We start from the raw sequence: 25,230 nt of genomic DNA, 5'->3' as shown, positions 1-25,230 counted from the left end.
CTCTCACACACCCAGCAGATTTACCTATGCTATATTTCCCCCAGTGATTTCACAGCATATAGTAAATATAGTACGGTAGCACTAATCATATTATAATGAATTTACCCATCTGTTTCCCCAGCATACATTCAAGATCCTTGAAAGGCAGGAAAAATATTATGGATCATTTTCTCTCCAACATTTATCCCAGTGCCTGAGATAATGATTTTCAAATAAATGTGGAAATGAGGGCTCCTAAGAAAAATGGTGATTAATACAAATGACATACCGTGAAAAGTTGCATTTTTTGCAGGTGTGAGCCATCCTCACCTTCCAGCACACCTGAAAAAGGCTAAGGAGCTGCATGTCTACCTACATTACCTAAAATGACAGTAAAGGGTTTCTGCTTCCATCCCCCAAATTTTGGATATATTATAATATATGTATAGTAATGGATAGAAGCTGAAAGAATCCTAGAATATCTATAAAGGTGGTCCATTCAGGCAGGTGGTCAACTGTTGGTCGCTTTACACCACAATTAAACATTATCACTCAATTTCTAAAGAAATGATGGCTTGGAGAGTTGGAATAACAATGCCAAGGATCACATAGTCAAAGAAGTGGTACTTCCAAGATGAGACCCAAGGCTATGAAAAATGACAATATAGATGAGGTTATACGTGTTAAGCTAAATAACCCAGCAGGATGCATAAGACGAATGTGGCATTTTGAAGCAGAGAATGCAATGTATGCTAAGGTGCCGATAGGAATTTTCAGAATCTTGGAGTTAGTGTCCTGAGTCATTTGAGAATGAAAGTTTTTGTTATTGTTATTAAGGGAAAAAGTATGCTAGCAAAAATAAAGTCCATATAAGTCCCCAAATTTGTATCTGATCTTCCTGAGAACCAAAGCAAGCAGGGAAATATGAAAAGTTGCTCAGTTTTCATGACCTAAAAAAAGAAATAACACCAGTTCGTCACTGGATAGAAATGTTTACTAGCAGCAAATATGCAACTAAACTGTTGTCACGCTGGAACTTAAATAGGAAGCACTAAGTTACATAATGGACATCATCAATAGTTCAAGTATGAGTTTTAAACGTGTGCCTACACGCACACACATCTTCAACAAAAGCACAAGACTGAGCACAGTAAGGAGATATTTTAAAAAACAAAACAATTAATATAATTCCAACATTTCACTCTGATGCAATTTATTAAAATAGGTTCCTGAGTTATTTTTTTTCTAATCCCCCAAATTCGAAGTTAAATGAAAAGCCCAGTAACCCAAACCACTAGTTTGGCAAGTAGATATATTATAGCTAACCACAGACACACTAGACTGCAGGCAAATGGGTTCTGAAAATGCTGAGATAATGTAAGTCACCAAATCAGAAGTACTACTTTAATATCACAAACCATCTACATCATTATCAGAGACCACAGAGTAACTGGGTAACTTATTGGAAAAGTGAAAATGGCTGAGTCAGGAATTTCCATTTGACAGAGCAAAAGATTGAGGGTGAGAGGAATAGTGACAACATGGGTGGGGGGAGGGGGGAGGTGGCAGGGCAGAAACAGGACAGTATTGACTCATCCTGGTAGAACTGTCACATAAAGCTTTCCATAAGGAAGTATCTGACTCAAGTTACCATAAAGGATAAAAACCCCACAAACACAATCTCACAAGTTTTCTGGGTTTGCAGGCATCAACCTTGTGGATTGGTACTCTGAAGCCAAACTTTTCTGTGTTGGCAATAACAAAAAAAGTTGCTCTAGAAAAGTGACAACTCAGACTTTATCTATTTTCAGAAAATGCAGATCTAGATACCAACGCAAATCCCTGAAACTGAGCTTCTTTCTTCTCCAGAAGCATCCCTTAATCTCAAAATGAGCTCAACCTAGAGGTCACTTCATCTGAGTTCCCAACAAACTGGCACTTGGGTTCTTTCTGTCCTTGCAGTCCTACCAAGTGACCACGAGTAAGACCCTTCAAAACCCCATATGATGTACATCTACAACATCCAATATTAGAACAGATGTTAGAAAAGATTGCCTTAAATTAGACCAAATTTGTATGTTCTATTGATTCATCATTATTATTCCATCCACCAGGGTCACAATTTGTTTTTCCCCACAATATAAATGGTAGCCATTACTCACATGTAGCAATTTCTTCAAATTAACTAAAATTAAATTTTGAAAATTCAGTTCCTCAGTCTCACAAGCCACATTTTCAGGGCTAAATAGCCATATGGGGTTAATGCCTACCATTTTGGACAGTGTGGAATATAGAACATTTCCACCATCAGACAAGTTCTATTGGACAGCACTGCTCTAAACAATAATCACAGTGTGATAGATAGGTTACTGATAATTTAGACAACTAGACTACTCAGTAGCATTTAAAGCCATTTCAATCATTTGTGTATGTGTGTATAAGCACACACAGGCACACACACATAGTATTTTAGGCCAACAGATGTAACTTACTTTACCAGTATGGACAAGAAAGGGTTTTGAATATATTATTGGTTTTGTGTTAACCACTGATTTATCTTCAAAATTCCTGTATGGTATTTCACCTGTTTCTTTTTCTTTAGTCCTAAAGCGATGGTAGTTTTGCTAACTTCACCAGAGTGAAAGAATCAAAAGTTGCTCTACAGCAACTGTGCACATATAGTCACAGAAACAAAGGAGCAAAGCTCCACTTAGAAAGGCAAGTGAACTGATTTTAAATACAGTTAAAGCAATTAAATTCTGGGAAATATACCTGCTACTGAATAAACCCACCAGATCGCTAATACTTACTTACCAAACACTTACTGAAGAACTCTGCATTCTGATTAGCCAATGTGTACCTGTGAATCTCAAATGACCTTGAAAATAAAACTGATCAAAAATGGAGACGATTCTCCTAAGTTTACTATCTTTGGTGAATTCCTTAAAGAACAATTGCATTTTACATGGGTGCTCCACTTCAGAACAATTCAGGAATATATGAATTTACACAGCAGCTAAATAAATAATTACTTTTGATATCATAAAAATGATTTAAAAGAAATAACTCCTGCTTTAAAATGATTCAGTTTACTTTTTAAATGGATTTATAAAATTTCATATTTGACCATAAAAAGACTAGCAAAATCACACTTAGAAAACGATGAAACTCTTTACACAGTGTTTTCTCCAATACACTACACAGAACACTGGTACTCAGTGAATACTCACTGCATAAGGATACTGTATGGTGTAACCAAGAGTACTCTCACTTTGATTACAGTCCTGGCTCTAACACTCACTAGATGAATAATCCTGAACAAAGTAATATAACTTACGTTTGCTCACCTGAAATGACAGAGTGATAACGACCACTGTTAAGGACTTGAGTACTGCAGGAAATGTATATATTTAAAAATTACATATTCACAAATTATTTTGATGGAGATAGTCAGACTTTCTATGTAGAAAACAAAAGACCCTTGATAACCACAAACAGTCCTCAAAATACCCAAAATACTTAAATACCCTTAGATAAACAGTAGCAGACAGGATTTTTTTTTTCAAAGCCAATTTCCAGTAAGAATATCCAGACTGTAAGAATTTATTGCTTTTATTTTGATTGCACGTATCCCTAAAGAAACTCCGACCTTCTCTTGTTCCAATATTTGAATGGCACTTTTCCTGGCACTTAAACAAGCCCTCAGATGGTTTGGCAGCCCTCAAATGGTGTTGGTTTCTCTGTTTGCCTTAGCCTAGAAAGAAAAGCCACCCATCTCCTTAAACCCCTGTAGGATAAACCCAGTTATGCCCATTAAAACCCAAAAGATCACATCCAACCCAGCTTAAGTACAAGTTTACACCAAGGAAAGAAAACCATTTTGGTTTATTGGCTTCATATGACAAGAAGAGTTTCCTTAAGTACTAGCTACTGCACATTCTGTTTACCCTTGAGTCAGATATTTCCACTTTCAACTTCTCTTCTGCAAGTAGATACTTTAGCATTTTTTTCCTATTAGGATTAGTAAACACATTTCAATTTCAAGAAATCAAGAGTAATACTCAAAATTGCCCCCCAAAACTTTATTTCAAGTAGTGGTCATGGGATTAAGTAGACATGGTAAAAAGATTCTCTTAGAATCTTGCTCCCTTAAAGCAAATTGTACTACTCACACTTTCACTCTGGTAACCATCTGCCAGAAGTCTACAACATTTCCAGTAATCTTGGATTATATAAATCTAAAAGTATGAATAAAAAACAAATGGGTAAATCTTGAGATTTTTGGAATTCTACTCTGATATGCTGCCATATGCTCAATAATTGGTCATGTTTACCCACTAGGAATGTGTTTTTCTATAAGATATCTTGAGATCATGGGTACTTTCTTAGAAACTAGGAGAATGCCTCCCCAGAAGTTGAGGAGATTTATCTTCCTAATTATAATATAAGTAAGCTTACATTAAAATCAGATTTCCTAGAAATACAGTCTACACAGAAGAAGGAAGCAATCCACCAGTAAACTAGAAGAAGTTAGCCTATATTTCAAAGCACACATGGAGAACCCCTATGTTGACAGCAGGGAATTGTGCAAGGAGTTTAAGAAGTGACTCTGTCAACCACTTTGGCTCTCTATGAAGTTCATCATACAGGTTATTTTTTTTTTGTTTTATTTTTGTTATTATTTTAATCTTTTTTTAATGTTTATTTGTTTTTGAGAGAGAGAGAGACAGAGACAGAGCACGAGTGAGTGAGGGGCAGAGAGAGGGGGGGAGACACAGAATCCGAAGCAGGCTCCAGGCTCTGACCTGTCAGCACAGAGCCCAATATGGGGCTGGAACCCACGAACCATGAGATCATGACCTGAGCTGAGCCTGGCGCTTAACTGACTGAGCCACCCAGACGCCCCTATTTTTTTCTTTTTTTTTTTGAGAAAAATTTCTATTCACTTTAGTGGTATTTAAGTTAGATGTGAACTTTGGATGGTTCTCTATTCCAAAGAAAGCTGGAAACTCAGCTAGTGGTGCAGGACGAAAGAAGCACAAACCAAAGCTTGGAGGCAAATTCCAATAAGGAGGAAGCTGAGATGTCTTCAATAATTACAAAAATAAACAGGGTATATGAAGTGACAACATTATCCGGCTTTGGATTTGTCCTACTATTTAAAAAGTGTTTCAGAGAGAGAAACAAACAAACAAACAAACAAACAGGAGCTATATATATCAGGATTCAAATATTGCTTGCTTAACAGCTACAAGACTTTGGGCAAGTTATTTAATCTCTGAGCTTCAGGTTCCTCCTTGTAAAATGAGAATGGATTTCTTGAGAAATAAATTAGGTAAGTGAAGGGTCAAGGAATACATCTGTCACTCAATAAAAGGAAATTCAAGAAGTGGAACCTATTATTATTGGCATCATCAGAATTAATGAATTATTACAATTAGTTATGTTCTACTAAGTATTTCTTCTAGTCAGGTCCCCTAACTAAGTCACTGATTAACACAGATCTAGTCACTTGTCTAGTATAGAATCCATAACAGAATATGCAAACACTACTTCCTCTTCTTCTATCAAAGAATTAAAATTTAATCAACAGTTACTACATTTCTTTTTTGTTAACAGTTACTACATTTCTATAGCTCTTTCTAACCTCTTATGTCCAACTGAGGGAGAATATGTTTCCTATACATATTGTGGACCTAAGTTAAAGGAAAATCAGTATGTCTAAAATGTTTAATAAGCTCCATCACTTCAAACTTTTCTTTTCAACTGAATGTCCAGAGTTAGAAAGCAAAGTAGAATTATATGAGAAAGTCATGTAATTACAGTTTAATCAACATCAAGAATGATAGGAGGGTAGACCACTGAATAGAAGTATAGCCAGTCAAAATATAAACACCTTCACACGTAGATTACAGTGAATGCCTAAAACTAGACGGATTTTCCTAATTTCTATTCTTTGAGTTGCTCTGGTGAAAGCTTTCTGCCAAATCCACATGCCATTTTGGTATCTTTCCTATAAGAAATGTGGATATTTCTTGCCCAATTTATAGAAATATGGCTTTACTGTAGCATATAAGGCACACGCAAATTAAAGTACAAAGAGCTCTGTTCTTAATTCCAGATACCTGTCAGAATTTTAGTTCTGGTTCTGTCACCCACTCACCAAATGACCTCTGACAAGTCACTTTCCAAATCAGAACCTCAATGTCCTGACCTGTAAGGAAACAGTACTAATTATCTCTAAGAATGCATCCAACTTAAGACATAGAGTTGCATAAAATATAGTTGATTCAGGGTAACTCATATACATTTGTATCTTGGACACCAACACATCATCTAAAATGTGAAAATCACAGCCTGTAAAAAAGACTACCCTATAGGATGACTGTTGTGTTCTCTCCTGCACCAAATACTGCTTTCTTCAACGTCGTTGATTGTTTAACTATTTCTACCATACAAAATGGCAAACATCTGCTTTTATTCATCTGTATAGTAGCTTCAACCACCAATAAATCTTAAAATAACCTTCCATTCAATCTGGTGCCTTATAAAAAAAAAAGTAGTCTTTTCCTGTTTTAACTAGCAGTTCTCTCAGAGCCTTTAGTATCAGGGTAAAATGAGACCATGTTATCAGTCACTTACTGTCCAATGAATACAAATGTGAACTGTGTCATTTACTAAAAGGCTTAAGTGAGGCCAGATGACCACAGTACAGCCTGGAAAAGTGAGTATGCTCCATATTCTGAAGGCTTGTTAAAGATCACCAAATGTTTCAGGGGCACCTGGGTGGCTCAGTCAGTTAAGCATCCAACTTCAGCTCAGGTCATGAACTCACAGATTGTGAGTTTGAGCCCCACATTGGGCTCAGTGTAACAGCTCAATGCCTGGGGCCTGCTTTGGATCCTGTGTCTCCTTCCCTCTCTGTTGCTCCCCCACTTGCTCTCTCTCTCTCTCTCTTTCAAAAATAAATCAAGATTAAAAATTTTTTTAAAAATCACTAAATGTTTTAAGTTCAACTAGAATGTGTTCCTAAATGCCTTGGATTTCTCTCAGCAATGCTACTGAAACTAGCTTCAGGACCTTCTACATGCAATTCCCCTGCAGAGAACTGAAAGAAAATCAGGGACAGCCTGCACCTGTGAACAGGAAAACAAGTTATCCAAATCCTTTCCATTCTAGAGGATTCACTTGCCTCAGTGGGTTTTTAAGAAGTCAAAATTATTTGGGCGATTTTTTAAACATTTGAAAAAATGGCTGCCTACAAGTATAAATTTATTTTTTGCAGCACTGCCCATTTTTAAAGCAGTGTTAACTCCTATGTACCATATGAAACTGAAAGAGACTAAACAGTGTGCCCTAAGTTAGAAAACAATTCCAAAATAAGTACAATAGAGTATATCCATGCCCAAAGCAGAACACTCTTGAGTTGACTCTTGCTCATGCTTTTCCACCCTCTTTTGATCATAAACCATTTCAAGTTTGCAATCTGTACATCCATCTTAGTCTCCAACTCAAAACTTTCAGATTCTTCACAATTATCTGCCCTTATAATCAAGGACTTTAAAAATACATTCTATGTTTGCTCTGTTTAGGTAAAGCTTCATAAGACCCTTGCTCCCTTTATATCAAAATAAATCTAGAGAGAAAATAGTAAACATAAAAATTCTGAACAGAACCCAACACTTCTAGTAACAGTGACAAAATGACACTATATAACATTCCTGGAAAATGTGCACACATTAGCATAGTCTTACATAACTAAAATTAATTCATAAATAGGTAAGATCACTGCCTCCGAAGGAGACTATTGTATGTTCAGGCCTTGACTTAACCTTAACACCAACCTACAAAAATTTGAGAAATGGGGGAAAAAAATCATACAACAAAAAGTAAAACTGACTTATTCCTAGTCCTCTATTCCTACCTCAGTGAATGAATGCAAATAATCATAGCTCTTACTCTAGTGTCATTAGTCCAGTTAGGTCAGTTTGCCCCCTGGGCACAAGCTGTCAGATAGTCTGACAAGTTTTCTGGAGTATCTCCTATGTGTAAGGATCCCCCCAAAATACTGGGATCAGTCAGCCACCAGTCTTTTCCTGAGAGAAAATGAGTAAATTAACACAGAGAATGAAACATTTTGCTTAAGGAAATAAGTAGCTCGAAGTGGGTTGAAGAAATCACAGAAATGAAGTAGGGTAGACTCAAGAAAGAATGAGTACTTGACCTAGGCCTGGTGGGGGTGGGGGGTGTAAAAACCACACTATATTTGGATAGCATAGAAGGAAACTCTAGGCAGAGGGATAAGGACTCACAGGAACAATGGTCTGGAAGAAGGTTAAAAGTAAAAGTATTACAGGGCAACTTGAACAATAATATTATCAAGAGCTTGAATGTATGCCACTGCATTTCACAGAATGTTTTCATATCCATTTCTTCAGTTAACCGTAATCACAAACCCAGTAAATATTTTCTCCAAAAAACAGATAAGGCAACTAAAACTTAGAGACACAATGTTATCTCTGAGTCCTTACACCTAATGGGTGGTAAACAGGAGATGTGAAACCAGGTCTTACAAGTCTAGGTTCAAGGTATTTTCCTTTAGAAAGAAGACAGTCTGATTAAGATTAAATTAAATTGTATACTACAAGTCTGATTTCAATTGGGAAGAATTATTTAATGTATCAGTAAACTAGATCAAATACTACAAAATAATTCTAGGAGGAGCTCAACTACTAAAAAGATGCATAGCAGAAGTATATAGAGTAAAAAATGTCACCTTGCCCACTCCATTTAAAAGAAAGAAGAAAATGATAAGTATATTACATATTGCCAAGTAAAAAGGAATCAAATGTCTGTATTTCTTACCTCCTCTGAATTGGCACAAATCTTTCCAATATCTGTTCCACATTTTGGGAGGAATATACAGACAGAACCCATAAAGAGGGAACAGAAAGAAAACTAACTAAATAAAAATAAAATTTCAATAAACCCAAATATGAACAGCTAAATGACACCCTCATGATTTCTATTCTATAATCTATAGAGCTGATTTCATGTTTTACTTAGTTATCAATTAGAAAACAGAAAACAAATTAAGAGTAAGACAGTCTACGACAGACAGGTACCCTTTAGGTTTTAAGTGCCAATGAAAACTTCACATACTCAGAAGAGGTCTTGTGACAAAGACCTCACTCAGTAATCACATCCAACTGCTCAGGGCATTTCAGCAATGTCTCCTTTAGTTATGTGATCACTAGTATGTATCTATTCCGTAAAATTAACAGAATTGCACTTTTTAATCACAAAGTATCTGGGTTAGGCCTACAAATTATTTGGCTATCCTGTCTTTAAGTTTAGTAATTATCCTAGTTTGGGGAGCTCGAGAAACCACTGAAACCATGTTCCGGAACTTCAGGGGTGTCCACAGTAAAAGCATGGTAAACTGGCATCTATCCGTAGCTCCCTAACCATTTTCTAAACCTCTAGTTTCTCCCCTCCAACATACACATAGCTAAAATGACCTTGGAAGATAAGCTCTGTGAGGCTTTAATCGGGTAACTATAAAAATTTTAGAAAAGAAGAAATGCTCTGCGGGTACACTAAAGCCCAATCTGAAATAATAACGTGGGACCATGGAAACCTGAGAAAACAATAGAAGCAATCATGTCAAGTTAGAATCCAGCAATCAAAGATAGGAAAATGGAACTTTTGTAGGCAACGCCAGAAAGTGATCTGTAAATACAAACACTGAGAATGAACAGTTCTTTTCAAATAGCTGTTGGCCCAAATGTTAGAGCAAACTCAACAAGTGCAGATGGGGGGAACAAAGACCTTAATCAAGTCTCTTTCTTCTCTTTATCTACTTCAGGTCTCCCATGTAGACAATAAGGACTTTTTGACAGTATTTGCCAATCCTAGCATTCTATATTGTAAAGACGTAAAGAAAAACAACTAACATTTTAAAGCATTTGATGTAAAGGTGCTACTCAAATGCTGGCAAATGTAATAAAGTAAATCATGGACTTCTCTATATAGCCCAGTTTAAAAAAAAAAAAAAGTCATTGATGGGGAGGCAGTGAGGAGGGAAAGACAGACACCCTTATAAACCACTCACACTTTTACTATATACAGTTAAAAGTCCTGGAGTAAAGTTAATGGAAAGTGACTCAGCCTTTATGACTCATTAGAAAAATGAAAGCCAAAAAAGTCCAGTGGAGACTCCCCTAGTATTTGGTAACTGAGAAGCAGTATCGAGACTAGAAATGTTCATCACACATTAAGCCTTCAAAGCTTAGTGGTAAATCAACCTAGGTACTTCTGATACAAGTTTCTAAGAAGACAAAGTAACACTTCCTTCATGCAGATGTCAGTTAACACATTTTGAAGAAAGCCAGTATAAGTAAAAAGCTAAAAATCATAAGCCAACTTTTTTAAAAAGTTCAATCTGTTTACTCATGCCCTCTACTCATGAAAGCTCACAGATCCTTCCTCAGAGCTGGCATATGACATACTCTTATTTTGCATAAGGCTTCTATCTATACAATCAATTTTGAAATACCCAGAAGTATATATGGAGTGTACATTTTTTCTTCCTAAAAGAATAAAGAAAAAATCAGGATATAAGTCTAAGTTTTTAAAAGTCACTACAAATATAAAATACACTATCCTAAGAGTTCCATCAGCCACAGTCCCCAACAGCACCAACATAGTAAAGTTATAATTGATGCTCATGGTGATAACTGAAGTATCAAGAAAAGGCTAAATAAGGAAGTTTTTTAAATTTTCATCAAAAACGGTTCAAAAGAAACCACCATTTTTTCCTATACAGTACCTGATAGTAAAAATTTTAAGCTTTGCTGTTAATATGGTCTCTGCCACGATTACTCATCTCACCTTTAAAGTGTGAAAGCAGCCACAGACAATATGTAAACAATGAATACAGCTTTGTTCCAACAAAACTTTACCTATAGGAACTGAAATATGAACTTCATATCATTTTCATATTTCACCAATCTTTCTTCCTCTTTTTTTTTTTTTCAATCATTAAAAAATATAAAACCTATTCTCAGCTTACCTATTGTATGAAATCAAGTGGTGGGTAGGCTGGATTGGCCCATGGGCCACAGTGTGCAGATCCCTACCTTAGAGGAACAAATTTCAATTACTAGAGGGGGGAAAGATGATGCTCATTCTTGAACACTGACAGAGAAATGTGCTGCCAATACAAAAATGTGAGAGGTTGGAGCAGGGAGGGTTCCTTCACTAGGGTGGCCAGAGAATTCTCAGTATATTACAAATGTCCATTATGTAAGTCCAAGAGTATAATATAATCTGGGTATAAGAACTGCAGATTCCTGGAACTGTCTCCAAGAAACTCAGTTGATATCTAGGAGGACCAGGAATGTGTTTATGGTAAAACTCCCAACATGAACATCTTATGTTGCACCAATGTTTAAAAACCATCGACATTTGCAAAATATCTGACATTAAGACATGAAGCTACAATATATAAAGAATTCTCAAAATTCAATTACAAGAAAACAGTCTGATTTTTTCTAAAGGGGCAAAAGCTTAGAACATATACTTCAACAAACATGTAAGAATAGCAAATAAGACTAAAGAGACTTAACATTATTAGCCATTAGAGAAATGCAAACTAAAAACCACATGTGGTATTATACAGTTATTAAAATAGCTAAAAGTTAAAAAAAAAAAAAAATACCCTGACAATACAAACTGTGGGGAAAGGTGCAGAGTTACTGGAGCTCACATTCACTGCTGGTAGGAATGCAAAATGGTACAGCCACTTCGAAGAATAGTTTGGCAGTTTCTTATAAAACTAAACATACACTCACCATATGACCCAGCAATCCCATCATAGGTGCTTTCCCAAAGAAATCCTATATGCAAATATTTATGGTGTCTTTATTTATAACCACCAAAAGTGGTTAACAACTCAAATGTTCAACAAGTCAATGGATAAGCATGCGGTGGTACAGCCAAACACTGGAACTCAGCAATAAAAAGAAACAGAATTACTAATACATACAATACGGTATCAGATATATTATGCCAAGTGAAAGAAGCCAAACTCAAAAGACTAGTTACTGTATGATCTAAATTATACAATATTTTTGAAAAGGCAAAACTATAGTGGCAGAAAATAAATCAACGGCTAGTGGGAGACAGATAAAAGGGTAGAGAAGTTTGGGAGTTATGTAACTGTTCTGATCTTAATTGTTCCAATAAGTATAAGACCATATTTGTCAAACTCAGAACTGTAAATTAAGGATGAATTTTTACTGTATATAAATTATACCTCAATGAATTTGACTAAAAAGAAAAAAAATACTGATATATAAATAACAGATTACACCTAGTTCTGGTTTATAAGAAACTTTTCACTGTTTTTATATCAGTGTATGGTTACCAACTACCATACGTATACATACATACATGAATGTATGTGGGGGTTTTTTGTAAATGAAATGATAGAAAAATAAATGGTTGTTTTTGTGTATATGCATCTGTCCTTTTTCTTTTTATTCTTAAGTTTACTTATTTATTTTGAGAGAGAGAGAGAGTGCAAGCAGGGGAGGGACAGAGAGGGAGAGAGAATTCCAAACAGGCTCCACACCGTTAGTGCAGAGCCTGATGAGGGGCTCAAACTCACAAACCGTGAGCTCATGACCTGAGCAGAAATCAAGAGTCAGACACTTAACCGACTGAGCCACCCAGGCACCCATCCATCCTGTCTTCTAAACATAATATCTGGGAACCCTTATGCACTGGTTTCTAAATTCAAACATCTGGGAATAAATGGCGTAACTAATCCCCCAAGGTCCTCCTGAATATAAAAACCAATTATCCTTTGTAGGTCTTATGCAAGATCTAGGGTATCCTAATTTTACATTTTGAAGCACAGGACACCTTTAACTCGGTCATCAGTTAAAAATATTAATTCAATTGACCATCCACTAGCTACTTCTGAAACTGCAAATACAGCTGTGACAGGTTTGTTTTTCCCCCCAAAGGTCACAGTGGTTCATTTTAGAAATATGCTCCTGTACTTAGAAAACTAGGATTTCAAACAGAGGTTAATAAGGTTTTGTGGTATCTATAAATGCTTTCTTTATGAACAGAATATCACATAGCTTTTTGTCACAGAGGAAAATTCATTTATCTCAATAAAAACTCCTGAACCCCTGACAAGGACTGTGGAAACAACGTGGCCTGTGGCTTTCTTTGAGTTTATTTCCCTAATAAGTTTAAAGTGTCCAAGCCTCTAAATGTTATAGCCCTGTTGGGCTGATGATAGCAGAGAAGACATGCAATTTTTTGATAGAATATTGAGGCAGGACTGTGACCTCCTACAGTTCCCTCAGTAATTCATTTAACAAAAAATAAAACCAAAAAAAATGTTTTAAATAAAACAATAAAGCCTATGTTAGCTCATTAACATTCATATCAAACATTATCCCTAAAATAATTTCAAAACATCTCTGAAATTTTTGTCATTGTTTTCATTCTGTTTTAAATATAAGACAGTATTAAGGAACACATTAGAAAATAATCTTATGTATCTACAGAATAAAAGAAAAAGATGACAATGGGGAGGGGAAAACAAAGAGAAAGTCAGGGAGAAAATGGGAGAGGAAGGAGAGGGTGGGAAAGGAGAAAATGTTCAGTTTTAAATGTTTCAAATTCTAGTCCCCAGTGTGCCAATTCCTACCTAACCTCAGCACTTGGGTACTATTCATTTCCCTGTCCTGGCCCTCAGATTTTCATCTGGAAAATGAGAAGGCTGGCTTAGATCAGTGGTTTTTAATGCTTTCTACTCTGAGATCCTTTGATTAAATATCAATTAACTTTACAGTGTCACACATGGAAGAAGTTGTCCTTTAAGAACCGATACTTAAAAAAAAAAAAGTTAGTGCTTAAAAACTGCTTATGAAAAAACTCTTTATTTTACAAATGACAGCTATATCCATTTAAAAAAAAATCATTCATTTAAGAAAGGATTGCATTTTTGCATACAGCAACTAACTGGAAGATTCTTTTTTTCCCTTTATGTGAGAGGCATTTTGGGTGCAATATGCATTTAGAGGGTTCTTTACAACAACACTGTAAACTCTACACAACCGTTTGTTCGTCACAGTGAAGACCACGTGCATCACTACAGGGCATGTTTTATTGTGAAACTACCCTTGCACAATAGGTAGTACATAGTAAACATTTTTTTTAAATATGTGTCAAAGATTCTTTCCAGCTTACAAATTGTGAAATGTTGCTTTGCACGTAAGGAAAAAATTAAAACTATTACTCAAATAAAAATCAAACCCACAAAAGAGCATTTGTTAGAGGTGTTTTCACTGAAATTTTATTCTTAATAATGATTATCTCCAAGGATAGAAGTGCACAGAATTCCTTTTTTCTTTCTTTTTCTTTTTAGGTTATACATATCTTTTGGGGATGAATTCTATTTTTAAGATGCACCTATGAAAAAATAAACATTACAAAAATAAAGATTAGGGGTACCTGGGTGGCTCAGTAGAGTAAGTGTTAAACTCCTGATTTCACCTTAGGTCACGGTCTCGTAATTGGTAAGTTCAAGCCCCTCATTGGGCTCTGTGCTGACAGCAAAGAGCCTGCTGGGGATTCTCAGTCTCCCCCTCTCTCTGCCCCTAACCCGTGTGTGTGTGTGTGTGTGGTGTGTGTGTGTGTGTGTGTGTGTGTGTGCGCGCGCGCGTGCTCTCTCTCTCTCTCTCTTTCTCTCTCTCTCAAAATAAATAAACTTAAAAAAGAGGAGCACCTGGGTGGCTCAGTCAGTTGAGCATCTGACTTCGGCCCAGGTCATGATCTCATGGTCTGTGGGTTCAAGCCCCGCGTCAGGCTCTGTGCTGACCGCTTGCTCAGAGCCTGGAGCCTGCTTTGGATTGTGTGTGTCCCTCTTTCTCTACCCCTCCCCCACTCACGCTCTGTCTCTCAAAAATGAATAAATGTTAAAAAAAATTAAAAAAAATTTAATTCTGGCATTGTAATCTGTGATCCTCGTTGTTAAAAGGCATGATTCCTGCCCTTTCAGTGCTTATACTATGGGAAGGAATATGAAAGAATTACTATGCCAGAGATATGACTCCTGAACCAACAGGGAGTATTTAATAATACATGCACTCATTCGCTCACATATGCAAATATGTGCTGCATATTTGCTGGCTATGCCAAAGACCGGAAGCCAAAAAAGGGAAAAAAAGATAAATACCACACAAACCTCCCAACTCAAGGAGATCCAGCCATTGTCTCATTAAAAAACAGTAACAAAAAAATGTGCTGTAGCATTTTGAAGAAAAGAGAAAATCAGTTTGCCCTGAAGCCATATGCTGTACATCTCACAGACACTGCCTTCACGTTATTGCCTAGTGTGCATGGGATATGCTTTAGATCCCGGAGAAAATTTGGCTAACTTATTGCACCAGACCTAATTTTGTGTTTTTCCCCTTAAAACTCTGGATTTGTGCCATTTCTCTGATTCACCTCATTATGCCACTGGGATGTCCTGGACCTAAAATGAATCAGTGCTTTCCAGACATATTTCTGAAAATGTACCGAATTTTATCTTTCACAAAAGAAGATTTTCTCTCAGAATAGGCAGCTACCTTGCTTCAAGGAGTAATTCGCTAGGTGCACTGATTTCAGATGTGCGCACACACACAGTTAACCAACTTTGGAGATGGTACAACTTTCCATTTCCATCTGAAGACTAGTACAAACACATAACACATAATACATTTCTTACTGCTGTAAGAGAAGAAAAAAGAAGGTTGGCACTGGGAATTGATGGGAAGTTGGTGTATAGTGCTAAATGGCTAAAAATGGGAAAACTCTAAAGGCTATAAAATTACAAAGGAGTTGGTAAAAGTTTAAAAGGGACTAGAAATGGTTTTGAATATTAGCTCTTAAACCAACACTTTATGTGTCAAAAGTTTGTTAGATAGGAGAAAGGACAAGATTATGATGGTAAATGAGCAACTCCAATTAAGTAGTGGTATGGGAAACTAACTGGAGAGAGCAAAGAGAAAGTGAGGGGTCTGGACTGTTGTTTCAGAAAGAAAATTCAGCAAAGAAGCTAAAATTGACCAAAAATCAAAGTTTGTCAACTGAGGAACAACTTTCCTTTTCAGAAAAACAAACTCCCAGCTGTGATCTAAACTAAGAGACCTACAGAATACTGTTGGAACCTGACTAAACCTATGTCTAATATCCACAAATTGCATGATGTATTTGAGTTACACATCTGATTTAAAAAACAATGGCTGGGAATTATTTCCAAATATTGTTGGGTAGAAGTTCAAATATTTCAGAAGAAATAAAGGACTATTCCTAAACACTGGCAACAGTATTTCCATTACAAAAAGTGTACATATGTTACAAATATGCTTTTAAACCAGAAATAATGTGTGTTGACATTTAGCTAGACTTAATTCTTTTCCCCTACATATGAACTCAGATGTGTCCCTTTGTCCCTATTTTAAGAGATTCCCAAGGTAAAAACACTGCTGTAGTCTTGTTTGTTTGTTTTTTTTATTTTTTTAAAGGTCTGTCCAATGATGGATATCTTTAGCAAGCATTGGATTTTAACCTAGAAAAGAAAAAAATTTAATATTAAAATATTCCCTGATGTCAGCTGTTACCCATGACCTCTGTTGAGATGTTCACAACAAAGGTCACAGGGTTCCCGAACCCCTCCAAAAGAAAAGGCAGTGGGAAGCAACAGGCACCCACAACATTGGAAATCAAGTCCATGACCCAAATTGTAATTGCATATAAACCTACCAGAATTTAGAATGAGAAACAAAGTGGAAGAGACAGGTTTTTCAAAACAAAGGTTAAAAACCTATGCCAGAGTATTAAACAATTTACCACTAAATTTACTTTTCAAACTGAGTTGGAAATTTCAGTACTAAGAACAATCTCAATGTGTATGCTTTACCAAAACATGGGCACCAGCTTTATTCTCTTTAAATTAGGGTTCAAAGACATTGTTAAGGAGTTATTAGGCCATAATGAAGAGTTACATTAGAGAGAGATATACTTTATTATATTTGAATACTTCCCAGAGCAAAAAGTACAGAACTATTTAGGACGTTCCTAGCCTAACACATCATTTCCTTTGAGAATCTTGGAACCAGAAAAGTCAGATGCTTACAAAGACAACGATCTTCTCAACAATTTCTAACCACCTTCAAAATCAATCAATATTTAATTCTAACTTAATCAAAGAGCCACACCAAATTTCTTTACCACTTTCCCATGAAATGTAAACTGGATTGCCAAACACCACACTATGCAAAATGAAAGTCAATTCAAATGCGTTAAAATTCCAGGGGGTAGGAATGGAAACATCTTGCATTTTTAGATGGAAACTGTTTGTTGAACCCCCTGAGAAAGAATGTATTAAAATAAATCATTCATGTCTTGGTTAGAAACCAGAAGACCTAAGAGTCATACAAATGCATATACAGAAAGTGAGTTTCAAGTTTGTCCCAGGTCATCAACATATACAAGGGGCTGGGTAAAATCACAGCACAGTAGGATTAACACTTTACATGGAGTTCTGTTTGAACTCCGATGCTCACTCTACTCATCACCCACCCCAAGGAAGCACTATACACTACACAGGGTCACTTTTTCTTTAGAAACATCCAACACACAGACATATATACACATACACACCCGCAAAACTCATACTCAAAAGACTAAAGACAACCAGACAATCTCAGAGACTAGGACTTTCAAAGTATATAGCTCTGCCTTTCCTATCACTCAGGCACCAGTCGGGACAGTGCAGTGAAAATTACATTTACATGTGAATGCCTAAATCTTTACCAAAGCTTTGCAGGAAACTGAAAGGTTGAAAAATCTCCAGCCTAAACTCTAATACCCTTCAGGAACAATAGGACAGGCTAGGCCTCATTAAAAATTCTTTATAAAACCAGCGACTCTCTCTGTGTTTGGAACTCTCCGGGAAAGAAAGCAGTCAAACTTACTTGGTGGGCCTGGACAATCACAAGACCATCAGAGTCAAATCAAGTTGTCAATGAAACATGCAGTTCCAAGAAAACAAAAATTCTTATTTTCAACTCCATATTCCCAAGACACCACAAGTCACAATGCTCAGATGAGATGACATTCACAACAAAGATAACCTTTGCAAGCTCAGATAACACTCTGGGATTTCCACGCTTCCAAGGGCCAAAGAATAGCCAAAGATAACTAAAGGTTAAGGTGATCCAGCACCCAAAATTTCAACAAAAAATGCTAGATCTTGGAGCAGCCGATCAAGAGCAGGGGAGGGAAGTCAAAGGGCTACCTACTGCTAACCAAACCAGTCCAGTACTAATCAGCCATAATTTTTCAGGGCATCAGTATAAAGAGCCTTTAAAAATCAAGGTCACTAGTTGGTCCCCTATTCCTCCTCGTCCCCTGCTTTTTGTAAGAAAATGCTTATAGGACCTTCTGATCCGTCCGCCCGCGCAGGGCAGTGCCAAGACTAAACTTTCAAACCTTGAGGGAGGTGGGAAAGTCAGCCAGCCAGACGCTGGACTAGGAAAAGTGGAGAGACAGAAGGAGGGAAAGACTCAAGTTTCAAAACAAAGGCTCCACAAGGAACTGAATGTCAACCCCTCCCCACTTTCTAGCCTTCACGCCAGCTAGGCTGGGCCTTGATTTTTAAGGACACAAATAAGTCAGATTTACCCAGCTCTTGAGCGTTCACCAATTTGCACAACCACTTGCTGAGGGTGGTGCTATCCTCTTTCCCCCCGTCTCGCAGAGGAGAAAGAGGGCTCAGAACGTAAGGACTTGCCCAAGGTACCACAGTAGAGCCTCAACTCAATTCTGTCCCCTACCAGGACACCAGGGCCAGGGCACCGCGGTGGGAGGAGGGACGAGGGCCGCGGGGACCGAAAGGACGACGTCCCCGCCCGGAGAGAGCGGGGCTGGGAGAGGGGAGGGGCCCCACGCGACTCGCACCCCGGCCCCTACCTTCCTTGACTCCCGGCAGCTTGGACTGGTCGATGCCAACTTCAGCCATGTTGGGCCGGGGTCCCGGCCGCCCCTCGCCGCCCGCTTCCCCGCCGCCGCCGCCGGCCCCGAGCGCGGCCCCGCGCGCAGCAGCAGCGCCCGACGCGGCGCAAAGTCCGGCCGGCAGCGCGCGCCGACCTGGGGGAGGAGCGGCCGCCTCGGAAGGGCTGGCGACAAAGGCGGCGGGAGACCGGTCGCGGCGCCCCAGGCTGGCGGCCCAGCTGCCCCGCCGCAGCCACCTGCTCCCGCGCCCCCGGCCCCGATCAATACCAAATATCCGGAGCCCGGAAATGGACCCGGGCCGTCCAGTACGGAGGGAGAGAGGAGACAGAAAGGCGGGCGGGCCTGGGTGGGGAGGGGGTGGGGGAGGGGGAGCTGCAGGTCTGTAACCGCAACTGCTAGTGGCTGGCGAGCGAAGATAGGCGCCCGCGGCCGCCTCCCTGCTGTCTCCTTTGTGCCTTGTGACGCCCCCGAGGCTGGGGCCCCCGCTGTGCCCCCGCCCCCGGGGCCCTGCCTCCCTCCCCACGGAGGGTCGCGTCTGTCGGTGGGGCCTTTGTGTCCTTCTGAAGGCCTCAACAAAAAGGCCACATGGGTCACCCAGAACGTAATCGGTATTGTCACCGGCATATACAGCATTCTGTGCTCTGGTTCCTGGGCTGAGATTTCCTGTTGCCTGGCTCTGTCTCAGGCATGCTTTGCCTCCGGATTAGACGAAAAATAACATACGGAGACGGAAAACCTCTAATACAACCTACAGAACTAGACAACAGCTGATATCTAGGCCAGTTTAGAGACGAGGGCGTTCACAACCAGCTGGGGGAACTGAGTCATCCATTCATCAAAAACGCATGAATGTCTACCAAATGTGATGTTAGGTACTGGGGGTGATGAAGTGTGTTTCAAACATTATCTCTCTTATGGCATGTCACATATTGTACTATAATTGTGACATTTTTATCTCCCAAAAATAGAAATCTGTATCTCCTGGCAACAGAATTCTCCCTCCCTTTGGGAAACCCTCCTCCGCAGTGGGCTCCTCTCCTGAGCTTGTGCAATCATAGAACCTCTCTACCACCACCACCCTTCCCCCCCCCCCACCCACCCACACACGTTCTTCTAAGGATGGGTGTGTGACCAATACAGGTCAAGAATACTTGCCTGGGATTATTGCCTGAAGAGGCACAGGTACTTTCCGTTTCCTATGGGGAAGCCTTGCTCTCACTAATAAACAATGAAACCAAACTGTAGACTGAGCAAAGATAAAAGAGATAAAAAGGGCTTGTTCTGATAACTACAATAGCAAACCAGGTCCCTGGAGTAGCTGGGGTTCAGGCAGTTCCTGGATTCTGGGATCTACCTCCAGCATCCTCTCAAATTTAAGCTAGTAATTTTACTCTCTTCAGCTTGTAAAAATTGACTTCCTGTCATTCATAACTCAAAGAGTCCCAGTATTACAGGCCATATGGAGGTTTTATTTGGAATTGACATTTGAAAAATAGGCAGATTTAGGCTAGCAAAAATTTAGAAGACTTTTCAGGCCAGAGAGTGGGAAACTATGGCTTACAAGAGAAATCCAGCCCACTGGATTTTAATGACTGCAATTTAGATCCGTAAATGATTATATTTTAAGTGGTTACATAAATACAATGTAATACTTTAAATTTTGCCCCTTAGGTCTCAAAGTCTAAAATATTTACTATTATTGGACCCTTTCCAGAAAACATTTGCTGATCGGGTACTAGGCAGAAAGAACACTTAGTAAGTTAAATGTCTGAATAGGAAGGAGATAATATTAGAAAGTTACTTTTATGGTGATTTTTAAGTTCCCTGCCTTCTACTGACTTTTTTTTTTTTAATTCTTGTGGTCATAGAAAATATTTACAGTAGATATTTTTGGTTTCCCTCTCCAAATCCATTGTCTCTACTTCTTTGATATGCTCTGCCCTGGGAGCTGACATTTTTGAATACACTACCAGGACCTCCTTGCCTTGTGCTTCCTGTTGAGTTGGACCAATGGGAGAAGCACTGGCAGAAGATCAAAAGAAGGGAAGAGAAAAATACCAGCATATGAATTACACACCCCTCCCCCTTGTACTAGGCCAAAGTTTTGGCCATACCCTGTCCTTCTGTCTACAATGCCTGTCTCAAAGCCTCTTTTCCATGGCTCCAGCTCTCATGGGTCTCTAATAATACCATTTTCTTCAACTGCCTAGGGTTGTAAAGGCTTCCCATATTACTAGTCCTCTTAACCATACCCACAACTCTGTCATAGTCCCTTCATTATATTCTTTTCAGTTAAACCATTTTGAGTGGGGCTTCTGTTTTCTGCCTAAACTCCATATAATATGGTAAGATATGCCAAAGTGTCACTGCTTTGTTTTCCTTGAAAACATCCATATTTCTGCCATAGAGAAAAACATACACATATATACAAAGTCATGCCTGTTGTTTAGGAAATCAGCTGCCTGATTTTTCAACAAAGAAATGGACCAGAAACCCCTTTTAGGTGCTGGACCGGATGACCTTGCAAATCCCCCAAGAGTTAGGCTATCCTTCCCCAGCTCCACCCTTATTCTGTATCTACCCCCAACCTGAGCAGTTAGAGCTCAGGGTTACAGGATCAGCACCTTCCAACACAGGACTGAAATGTCTAAATATCTTTTAACTATTTAAAAGGAAATGAATGTATAGTGAGTTTGTGTAGTTGATGTATTTTAATGTCCTGAAATGTCAATTTTGCAGTAAAAAGAACCAAAAGATAGGCTTCCCAGAGGAGGTACAAATCCCTAATTTTAAGAATATCTCAAACAAGCAATTCAGGGCTGAATTGCAACTCAAATGCCGAAAGGAGAAATAAGGATTTACTTATAAGATAGTATCAAACCACAAATTGAGTAGATTATTGTAAATGGAGAGTTATATGATACATTTTCTATGTGAAGAGCATTGACTTGGGAATAACAGAACAGGTGGATTGGACTGGGGAGAGTTTGGTCGTGTCAGAAAACTAAAACATTCAAAAGACAACCTCAAGTGGCACTAGTTGGTGAACTTTACGAGAGCAGGAATTTTTCACCTGTTTTATTCACTACTTTCCCTAATGCCTAGAATAGTGCCTGGAACATAAGAGGCACTCAATAGATATTTGTTAAATAAATAATGAATATAGTTATCCAATTGTATTGTCAATAAGAATCCTAAGTTAAAGGAAGGCTAAAGGAAGGGTGCCTGGGTGGCTCAGTTATATGTCCAACTCTTGATTTTGGCTCAGGTTGTGATCTCACGGTTCCTGGGTTCAAGCCCCATGTCCGGCTCTGCGCTGACAGTGCAGAGCCTATTTGGGATATTCTCTCTCTCTCTCTCTCTCTCTCTCTCTCTGCCCCTCCCTCGCTCACACATACTCTCTCTCTCTCAAAATAAATAACAATTTTTTTAAAAGATGGAATTTATCAAAAGATGGACATTATCAAAACAACCCCATACACTTTGACCTAAAATTCCATCTATTATATACTGTTTTCCCTTACCTGTTCACAACAAACCTCTGTGAAATACTTATCTATTCCAATGATCTCCTCTTGCTGCTTCCCATACTTTCTTGAACCCATTCCAACCATACTTTTTAGGCCCGTCACTCCAAAAAAAAAAATTTTTTTATCACGTTAACAATGACATTCATGTTGCCAAATCCTCAATTCAGTTTTCAGCCCTTCACGATAAACCAGTTGTTCCTGTTTAATAGATATGATTGTACCTTCCTTCTTGAAATGTTTTTGTTCTGTTTTGTTTTGGGGGTTGTTTTTTTGTTTTGTTTTGTTTTTCTTTTCGTTTTTGTTTTTTGCTTATTTCATTATCTCCCACGGGCCTTTTCACTTAACTGATCTCTTTTCCTGGAAAGCCCCCTACCCTTGCCCCACCCCCTGACAAATAACTGCATGATGTGCTCCTCCATTTTTATTCAGGTGTCTGCTCAAGTGCCATTTTCTCAGAGAGACTTCCCTGACTTTATCTAAAATAGTCATCTAATCCCTGCCATTCCATATGTTGCCCACTCTTTTTTTTTTCTCTCTCCAAGTCAGTAATTTCTGCAGATATTATATGTTTAAATGTTTGTTTATTTTGTCAGTCCAATCTACCAAGAGAATTGGAACTTTGTCTATATAAATCATTACTGTATCCTTCGTACATAGAACAGTGTTGGCACACAGTGTCTGCTCATAAAATGTGTATTGAATAAATTTTTGGATAAAGCAATTGGTAAAGAATTATTAATGCAGATCATGACTATGCTGATCAAGCAATACCTTTTAAAAAGTAAAATTTTTAAGAAAAAATGTGTTTTTCAGAAATGAACTTTAAGAGAAAACCTAGACCTTAATACATTGTAGACATAATTAAAAATTTGTTAGAGAAACAACCAGAACTAATCTCGCTTTGCCAAGAGGAAGCTTTAGCTTATACTATCATGTCCTGAAGCCTATTTTTTAAAGGTAATTTATTTATTAAAGATAAATATATTTCTAAGATGGAAAAAAAAAGAAAAAAAAAACAACTATGGACTGTCATTTAGGAGATGTTTCCATGACTTCCATGAGAGTGCAGGCAAGCAACAATGATGACAGTGAACCTATATGGAGCCAGGGCAACAGAATCTCACCCAGAAGACTTGGCAGGGACTAGGGTAGGATGTTGACAGTTTTCACATGCAGGGATATTAAGCATATTGCCCCAAGTACTGATGAATGCATAGCATAAGGAGAAGCATGAGCCAACAGCAAGAAAGCAAAATTCAGTAGTATGGGCTGTGGTAAAAGGTACCTAACCTCTGGGCTTAGTATACTGAAGTACAAACTCATATACATCATCAATTAAGTACAAACTGCATAAACTATAACTCTCTTACAAAGTGTATTTCTAGTTTTTTAATGAACACAAGTACAGTTGTGTAAATGCATTTACAAATTGTGAAAATTAATAAAGAGAAACCTCACTAAAATGCAGTGGGAAAGTCAGAAGGGGGAACACAAAAAGGGGAGCCCCATTATTCAAATGTCAATTATAGGAAGAATTGTCAATTACAGACCCCAACAGAAGCATAGTCAACAAGAAAGAATCATCAGTTATAGGCCTGACAGAGAAAGATGTGCATTGCATTTCCCACAAGAAATTAACTACCCTTGGAACTCAGCCAATGAGAAACCATCATAACCCTAAACTCTTTTGCTTTTCTGCAATAGGCTTTCATTTAAAACAACCCCTCCCAATTTCTTGCTTCTCCATAAAACAACGTCCCTCTTTTGTATGTGGGATTTGCCTATGGCTTTACCATAGCTTGCGTGTCCTAAGTTGTAATTCTCTGCATTCCTGAGTAAACCCATTTTGCTGATAAAATAACTGGCTATTTTATTTTTAAGGTTAACAAAGTAATCACTAATATAACTTTTTTTGACTGGGTATTTTTTTTTAACCAAAGGTTAACAACAACAACAACAAAGATTACTTATGGAAAAAAGTCTTAATTAAAAGGAGAGCTGCAACCTGGAAAGAACTGGAATCTACCTTAATAGGATGACCCATACTGTCAGTTTTTCTGTAGGAGACCCAAAATTTAGGAAACTTTTTCTACATGTGATTCTTCCTATGATACCTGTAACCAGAAGGGCAGGACCATAAATTCTAATTGCGAGAAGGAAAAAAAAAAATGAATCTGTCCAGTTCAAGCTGTTGACAATGTGATGGCCTTAGTAGATTCTTGGGTAAAGAAATCTAGGGAATCCCTGTCCTATACACATTTGTGAAAATTCCTCAATATTTTGCTTGGCTCTATGTGGAGAATGCTTGATGTATGAAAGGCATTCAGTGCTTCAGAGAGCTGTACAAACAGTATAAAAATACGAATGAGAAGAATACATATCAATTACAGTGACTACCCCTGAGGGAAAGAACTAGGGGATGTCAGGAAAATGTGCCATATGTTATATCTGCAAGACTGACCACAACATCCTTTCCTACCACATACACCTTCCTGCAAAATGACATTGTAATCCACCATCAGAGTGTGGAGTCTAATTCTCCTCCTATTGAATCTGGGCTGGACTTGTCATGACATTGATCAATAAAATGCAACAGAAGTAACATTCTGAGACTTGTAAGCCCTGGCACTAAATA

At 38.2% G+C, this 25,230-nt stretch overlaps 1 protein-coding gene across 3 annotated transcripts in view; it reads right to left on the bottom strand.

Annotated features, from left to right (window-relative positions):
* CCDC50 (coiled-coil domain containing 50) overlaps positions 1-19,760 on the bottom strand; it is an 86,648-nt gene extending 66,888 nt beyond the window's left edge. For all 3 annotated transcript variants that reach the window (XM_058730846.1, XM_058730848.1, XM_058730847.1), the window contains exon 1: positions 19,024-19,760. In XM_058730846.1, coding sequence (XP_058586829.1) covers positions 19,024-19,072 — 49 coding nt within the window. In that variant the 5' untranslated portion in view covers positions 19,073-19,760. The remainder of the gene's footprint in view (positions 1-19,023) is intronic.
* Positions 19,761-25,230: the final 5,470 nt, after the last annotated feature.

The sequence above is a fragment of the Neofelis nebulosa genome, chromosome 5 (assembly GCF_028018385.1).
Source record: "Neofelis nebulosa isolate mNeoNeb1 chromosome 5, mNeoNeb1.pri, whole genome shotgun sequence".
NCBI classification, from domain to species: Eukaryota; Metazoa; Chordata; class Mammalia; order Carnivora; family Felidae; genus Neofelis; species Neofelis nebulosa.
This window is presented reverse-complemented; position numbering and strand designations above follow the sequence as displayed.